Source organism: Cebus imitator, unplaced genomic scaffold, assembly GCF_001604975.1.
Source record: "Cebus imitator isolate Cc_AM_T3 unplaced genomic scaffold, Cebus_imitator-1.0 Scaffold313, whole genome shotgun sequence".
In the NCBI taxonomy this organism is placed as follows: Eukaryota; Metazoa; Chordata; class Mammalia; order Primates; family Cebidae; genus Cebus; species Cebus imitator.
In genome coordinates this window covers 1,675,834-1,684,149 of record NW_016107628.1, presented here as the reverse complement: position 1 = coordinate 1,684,149, position 8,316 = coordinate 1,675,834, and the positions used below count along the sequence as shown (strand labels likewise).

Below are 8,316 nucleotides of genomic sequence, written 5' to 3'. Positions count from 1 at the left end.
TAAAGAAATAAAAGGCATCCAAGTAGAAGAGAGAAAGTTAAACTATCCCTGTTTGCAGATGACAAAATCCTGTATTTAGAAAACCCCATATCTCTGCAGAAAAGCTCCTTGATCTTATAAACAACTTCAGCAAAGTTTCGGGATACAAAATCAATATACAAAAATCAGTACACGTTCTTATAAACCAACAACATCTAAGCTGGGAATCAAAACAGAAATGCAATTTCATTCACAATTGCCACAAAAATTTACAAAAAGATTTATTGTACTCATCAATGTTGGAAATCACCATACTACATTTTTTTTTTTTTTTATAGAGCAGGCTATTTGTGGAACGAGAGGCTTTTATCAGGATGTGTTTTGTATGTTGTGTCTTATGTGACAGGCACTGTGTACGTCACTTTGGATCCTTTTTTTAATAATCAGGATGTATGTTTTGTATGTTGTGTCTTATGTGACAGGTACTGTGTACGTCACTTTGGATCCTTTTTTTTATAATCTTCAAATCAAAGTAATAAGGCAATCATCCCATTTTTTTAGATGACAAAACTGATAGTATCTTCTCAAAAGTGGATAGTCTGCATAGGAAAACTTCAGTCACCAGAGAACCTCTAACTCTGAACCATCCTCAGATGTCACAGAAAACATCACAAAACCTATCTGGTAGTTCCTTAACCAAAGCACCAGCTTCCTGTTGCCATTCTCTGTGCCTCCCTTTATTATAATTGAAGGGCTAATCAGTATTTTGACAGGGCATTTTAACCAATCTCTGACTAAATAGTTTATTTTACTGTATTTCTCATTCATTTATTAAGCATATAATCAGAGATGCTACTAGATTCTAAGATTGTTATGATTTACAAGGAATATATTGATAAAATCATTCCTGACCAGTGGAGGAGAGGAGAGTACACAAAAATGAAGACAGAAATACAAGAGCGTGTTCCTCTCTGACATTTCATTGTTCATTCACAGCTTTCCCCATTGCTTCAGAACCATAATTCAGTTTACTTTCAACATTCTTACTCTTTCCTACATGTGTTGTTGCATATATGGTACTCTCTTTGTCTGGAATCTTTTTTTCTCTTGTACCTTCACTGGGCCAGCCTAAAACTGTCCTCAAGCAAGACCTCCTGATAACCCCCTCCAAAAATAAAACAGATCATCTTTGTGTCCTTCACAGGTCCATTTATTTCCTTTATAATACTTGTCACAACAGTAATGACAGTATATTTTCAAACCTATAAGTAAGCTGAGATTATACATACTACCTGCACAGGAAAGAAAAAACAAGGGTGCATGAATGAGTTGAGATCCGTGTATATCAAATCCTATTCCACACTGCATTTTATTTACCAATAAGTTGGACTGTGTAGTCACATGCCTCTGTGCCACATAATCCTCTATCAGCAGCGAATGAGAAGCTAACTTACAGAAAGAAAAGGGAAGTATTAAGTCATTATTCTCTTATTTACTTTTTCACCCAAGCCCCAAGATGCACAATGACCCAGTCATAGAGGTGACTCCCCCACACCTGTGAGTTGAAGACAGACCTACTCTTTACAGGAATTCTCCATAGGTGATTAGATTTTTATTATTTTGTTATTATTACCCAAAGCTCATATTTTCCTGAAGAGTGTCTACAGATTTTACCTGGTGGATCAGTAAACAGGCAGTGTGTTTTTGTCATCTTGGCAGAAGTGGCCTCGAATAGACCCCATGCCTAATCATTGCCAGCTCAGATCTGTTTTCTCTTTTACTGTAATGCTGGTTTCTATGTATGCTGAAATGTAGGTTAAGAAACTAAATGTATGCCAGCATCCAAACAGATGAGCAGAGGGGGGATTCTATAAAAAGGGATTTTGAGAAACATACACACACACATACACTCACACACATACATATGTATTACATCCAACTTACATAGAAAAATATTAAGCAGAAAAGAAATTTCTTTCTGTCATAAAGTGGAAGACTAAATTACCCAAATTTATGACTCCAAAAGGTTGAAGCCCACCTACGAGCACAGTTATTGTCTGAGATCCATAGAACCAACCCACCAACTGTGGCCGGTCCTGTTTCTTCTGATACTCCACCAACCCCATCCAGCGGTTCCTTAAATAAGGTACCGCCTTTCTGTTTCCATTCCTGTACCTCTAAAACATAATTGTAATGGTAATCAGAGTCTTCAAAAAGATTCTCATTTAATCTCTGACTATATATTATTATTTTATTACATTTCTCATTCATTTATCAATATATAATTGGACACACCACTGGATTCTAAAGTCCTTCAATATCACAAAATATGCATTTATGAAATCATTTCTATCTTCAAGAAGATTATTGTTTTTCATTAGTGCAAATGTAGTGTATGTGGGGAAGTATCCAGACAAAGAGCGATGAATACAACAGTATGTTTGTACCTTCCATTCTAATTTCCTTTCACAATTTTCCATTATGACAAATGACCATACCTACGGTTGATATTTAAAATCACTATGCCTTTCCATAGCTGATGTTTTGACATAAGCTACCTCCTTTGTTTAGAATCCTTGACTCTCATCTCTTCATTTGCCCCAATATATTTCTGGGTCAGCCAAGATCCCCCTTCCTCAGAAAAAACTTCACTGATGTCCTCCTTCTACTATAGAACACATCAGGCCAAGGTGTCCTGAACATGTCTCTTTATTTTATTTAGAACATTTATTAAAATTCTAATAATAGAGTGTTCTTTAAGCATACTTGATAATAAGTTCAGATTATAGATTTCTTGTCCAGGAGAACATCAGACAAAGGTGAACTAATGAATTTATATCTGAGTGTTACAATTAAATCCAAGCCTGTTTTTGGCCATGATAGGACCAGTGGAGTCACCTCCACCTACAGAACAGAAGACTGTGATCTACAGTGAGAGGGAAGGTAACTAAAGAGAAAGGCAAGAGGAGAATCATGTCACTACTCTTTTAGTTGAAGACGTGTAACCACACAGACTAATTGAAGACAGATTACCTGTATACAGGGGTTCTCAATTTGTGGTAGTTTTTTGGTTTGTTTATGTTTTTGTTGTTTTTGATAAGCCCAAGAATTCCATTTTCCTCAATAAAGTCTACATATTTAAATGAGAGTCAGAGCTAACTAGCATGTCCTCCTTAGCCATCTTGGCTTAGGTGACCATGGATGGAACTCGTGTGTAGTCATTACCAGCTCAGATCCACTTTTCTGTCACTTCATAGACATAATTGGACATCCCAGGACAACATTTTGGGAAATAATTTATTTCTCCTGCATTCTGGCTTCGAAGGGACTACATAAAGTTTTCTTAGGCTCTACCATTTTAAATAGGCATCAATGTCTGTTCCTATAGCAATTAGATTTATTTGACTGCATCTAAACCTCCCTTAGCCCAGGAATCCCAGGTAGGGTCCTATGTCTGCTATACCTAACCACTCATCTAGCCATTTCTTCTTTGATATCTAGAACTTCCACAGGAGGCCTAGAAAATATGTCTGATTACTTCCTCTGTGATTCACTAGCTCTGAAAGACAACCTTGCTTTTATATATCTTAGGTCATCCCTAAGTGATTGTTTATATTTAATAATATGGTTGCTCTATGCTTTAGGATTTAAAGCCAAAAGCAGACTATTCTTATTTTTCATCTTTTGTCATGACTCTCCTAAATCAAAGAGCACAGAATGGTTGAAAAAACAAATAGAGATATTACTGGCTTAGAATTACTACCTGGGAAAAAAAGAAGTTTATTAGTTTTATTCCAATCACTACAACTTTATCTGGGTTTTCCACAAGAGGGTCAACATAAATCACGATACATTGCTGAATCAGGCAGACACATAAACCTTGCATAGTATTTTAAATAACAATGAAAATAATGATATTTTTCTAACTGAGCATCTACTAGGTAAAAGGTAGAAGTAAAGGCTATGATTTTATGTACATGATTGCATTTATTCTTCAATACAGCTCTATGAGCACAGTAGGAAGATCACACTCAAGGGAAAAAATGTGTTCTGCTTTTTTAGACAAGTTAAATTTGAGATTCCAACAGGACATCTAAGAATTATCCATCTGATACTATAGAGCTTTAACTTGGACAATTTTCGCTGGGCCTTTTACTGAATTACATCAGTATAGACATAGTTGCTAAAACAGTGGATGTAGCTGAGAGTATCTGATAGAATAGAAATAATAATGCCACTCATTTACTGAGTACACAGAATGATTCAGGATCTTCTAAGGGTTTTTTCAATAAGTATCTTCATTAATCTTTTACGATCCGATTGTTTCATGTATTAACTCATTTAATTCTTTGTGGTACACAATGAGCAGAAGAAAGAGTTAAATTTGAGGATGGTCAACATGGCTCATAACAGTCCTATATTACCAAGGATGTCCCTAACCAAATCAGAACACAGAGATACCCTCTTTCATGAGATACATATACTGGTCAACACAGAGATGGTTGGATCTACATGACAAAGTTCATGCTCTTTGTCACATATATTCATGTGGGATTCTTGGAACAAATAAAGGCTAATATTGGAACGCAAAAAGATCAAAACAAAGGTTAACACATTCAGACACACAGAAATGCTAAGGCTTTCCAATTGCTCCAGTTCTCAGAGCCATTAGTCAAAAGTCCCAAGCCTTCCTTGACAGCAGTTGCACCAAAAATACCTTTTGTAACTTCCTCCTACCTTTCTGTCCAGTGAGAACTTTCCCCTTAGCCCTTGTCATTGGACACACCAGCTCCTTTCTCTCTCCTGCTGCTCCCTGACATCGCCTGCCCTTTCACTTAGGCTCATGTTGGGTAGGAGTGAATATCACATGTCATGGTCCCAATAGAGGGAAAGATGTGACTCAAAGGACAGGAATTCATTAAAGGATAAAGGTGAGAATGAGAAAAGAGTCCTTCCTACGGAAATAGAAGAGATGTGACCCACAGGGAGGAGAGACAGTGTGACCGAAGGGAGAAAAGTATGATCACCTGCATCTCAACTGGTTTATTTTTATCTCTTTCTGCTTCAAGGTCACCCAGGACAAGGATATCAAATAACTACTGTTCAGTCTTTATTCAAGTGTGGAAATTTTGCCTGAATTCCTCCATGTAAAAACTTGATGCCATTGATAATAATGTTTATGAAGATAAGATTGAAGCACAGAAAATAATATATGTATATATATCTGGTTGAAATACAGTATATATACCAGTTATTAATTCTAGGAAATGGAGTATTACAGGTACATTTTATTTCATTATTTTTACTGGTTTGCCTTTTCTTCATATCATAATTTACATCTGAATTTTCATGATTTGAAAAAAAAAATAAACTTTTATTTCTAAAAGAGTGCTTCCCCAGGAGTCTCTTTAATCCATCTGTGAGTTACATAAAAGCAAATAAACTGTGTCCTGCAAGTTAGGGTGGCGCACCAAGATTTATAGTTTGGATGGGATCTTTAAGGAAAAGATCCTGGTCAAGACTGAACTGCCTGTGCTTGGCACAAAGAAACCAGATGGAGGGGACAGATAGGGGTGAAATCCAGCCAATGATTCTGTTGCAAGCACTGTGTCCTGGGAAGCAGTTGCTCCAGCCCAAAACTGGAGATATTGTTTCAGAATTGGTCTCCTGGAGGGGGAATGATTGGGTAATTTGCTTGCCAAATCAGGCACCTTCTGGCGATGTGCATGAAGGCACTTGCCTATGTTAGAGGAATTCCTGGTCTAGTTTGATGCAAATTATCTGGTCGGTATGTTTCCTTCAGCACCAACAGCTCATCAGGAGCTCTCCAACCATATTTCCCCCTCTCACATTCCACTATATGAATCCATCAGAAAGTTGCCCCAGGCAGTTAACTTCGGCAAACGGAAGACTAATCAATTTATTTTAGAGTAAAATGGCAGAACGTAGGTGTCTAAAACTTACGATGTATTTGTAGATCATATATTTGGTACCTGGTACAATTATTTGGTGTCACTTAATCTTCATAGTAGCTCTAGAAGGTTGACAGTTCTCTCCTTTTTATTCTCTGTATATAAAGAAAAAAGGGCACAAAAAGGTAAATTTACTTTCCAAGTGACAGTTAGGTGGTCTTATATGCTCCTTGATTTAACATCCAGGGTTGTTATTCTGGCTTGGGTTAGGTGTGCTATTGTTAGGAGAGCAGGGATAAGATGAAAATCAAACAGTGAATAAGCCAGGATTCCACCTAAGCTGGAGAAAGCTGAAAAGAACCTCACTCTCACCCTTACAATTATGAAAAAGTTGCTGTCCTTTGGATGGGGCTCCTTTATTTCATATTCTTTGATGTCCTTGAATGTTTCACTGTGCTAAAAGGTGGGTTTAATTGATCAGCTTTATTTCTAAATAATTTCATGGTGCCAAGGATCAGCTCAGCACTGTTAGGCTATATGCTCTACCCCTGGGGGGTCTGAAACTAGGCCCACATCTCTTTTTCCTGGCCACTTGAGGTGAAAGACCTGCTGTGCTGAAGGGACTGAGATATTCTCAGTCCATTGACGACAACATTTATGTGAGGGCATGCTGGCAAAAATGCTTTGGTGGGACAGCAATGGTGGGTCAGTGTAGCCAAGGCCATGCTGCAAGTGGGTGGACAGGCCAGCAGAGGAGGGGCACGCTAATCTAACAGGCCCCACCCTACGAGCAGATAGTTCCTTTTTATCCAGGTCCAGCAGCCAACAAAGGCTAAAGCCATCTAGAGGAGTATGGCAAGCCTTCAGGGACGGGCATCCACGTCCATGCTCCACTGAAGCCATTCCTGCGTCAAACCCTGTCTGTGCATTCTGGAGTTCTGTCTCTGCCAACTCTCCTGGCATTTCTCCCAGCCAGCTCAGATGTCTGTGGGAGTTGTGGGATCTCCTCCGGCTAGAATTCTGGAAGTCCATGATGAGAGTGGGCCTCTCTATACCTATTTCACTCAACCCTTTCCCACATTTTTAATTTTTTTTTTTTTTTTTTTTGAGACGGAGTTTTGCTCTTGTTACCCAGGCTGGAGTGCAATGGCGCGATCTCGGCTCACCGCAACCTCCGCCTCCTGGGTTCAGGCAATTCTCCTGCCCCAACCTCCTGAGTCGCTGGGATTACAGGCACGTGCCACCATGCCCAGCTAATTTTTTGTATTTTTTAGTAGAGACGGGGTTTCACCATGTTGACCAGGATGGTCTCGATCTCTTGACCTCATGATCCACCCGGCCTCCCACAGTGCTGGGATTACAGGCTTGAGCCACCGCGCCCGGCCCATTTTTAATTTTTTAAGAAACCTCAATAATGTTTTCCTTAATGATTATACCATTGTGCATTCCCATAAATAGTGTATAAGGATTACAAAGGTTTCTCTACAGCCTCACCAACATCTGTTATCTTTGTTTGTTTGTTGATAATAGACATTCTAACAGATGTGACGTGATGAAATATTGTCAGACAGTCTTCCAAAGTGGCTGCAACAATTTACATTCCCACAAGCCGTGTAGAAAAGTTCTAATTTCTCCACATACACATCAACACTTGTTATTATATAATTTGTTATTCTAGTCAGCCTAGTGGGTATACCCAATCTAGTGGGTATGAAGCGATTTGCATTTCCCTGGTGAATAATGATGTCAAGCATTTTCAAAAATACTTATTGACTGTTTGCACATCTTCCTTGGAGAAATTTCTATTCAGAGCCTTTGCCTAGTTTTTAATTAGTTTGTGTTTATTATTAAGTTGTATAGTTCTTTATATATTCTAGATACAAGTCCCTATGGAATATGTGATTTGCCAATATTTACTTTCATTCTACTGGTTGTCTTCTAATATTCTTGATAATGTTATTTGATACATAAAAGTTTTTAATTTTAATGAAGTCCAATTTATATATTTTTTGCATATGCATTTGATATCATATCTTAGAATCTATCACCAAATTCAAGGTCATGTGGATTTACACCTATGTTTTATTCTAAGAAATGTATCATTTCAGTTCTTACATTTAAGAGTTTTGATCCATCTGGGCACAGTGGCTTACGCCTGTAATCCCAACACTTTGGGAGGCCAAGGCAAGTGGATCAGGAGGTCAGAAGTTTGAGATCAGCCTGACCAACATGGCAAAACGCCATCTCTACTAAAAATACAAAAATTAGCCAAGTGTGGTAGCACACACCTGTAATCCCAGCCACTCAGGAGGCTGAGGCAGGAGAATCGCTTGGACCCAAGAGGCAGAGATTGCAGTGAGCTGAGACTGCACCACTGTACTCCAGCCTGGGCCACAGAGTGAGACGCTGTCTCAAAAAAATAAAA

The 8,316-nt window shown here is 38.4% G+C and overlaps 1 protein-coding gene across 6 annotated transcripts in view; it reads left to right on the top strand.

Moving 5' to 3' along the window:
* PYHIN1 (pyrin and HIN domain family member 1) overlaps window positions 1-5,313 on the top strand; it is a 35,195-nt gene extending 29,882 nt beyond the window's left edge. For 4 of the 6 annotated variants that reach the window (XM_037729638.1, XM_037729637.1, XM_037729636.1 and 1 more), the window contains one exon: window positions 2,006-5,312. In XM_037729638.1, coding sequence (XP_037585566.1) covers window positions 2,006-2,167 — 162 coding nt within the window. In that variant the 3' untranslated portion in view covers window positions 2,168-5,312. Of the gene's footprint in view, window positions 1-2,005 lie in introns of all 6 variants that reach the window. The other 2 variants (XM_037729641.1, XM_017503681.2) reach the window with 2 other exon arrangements.
* The last annotated feature ends 3,003 nt before the right edge of the window (window positions 5,314-8,316 follow it).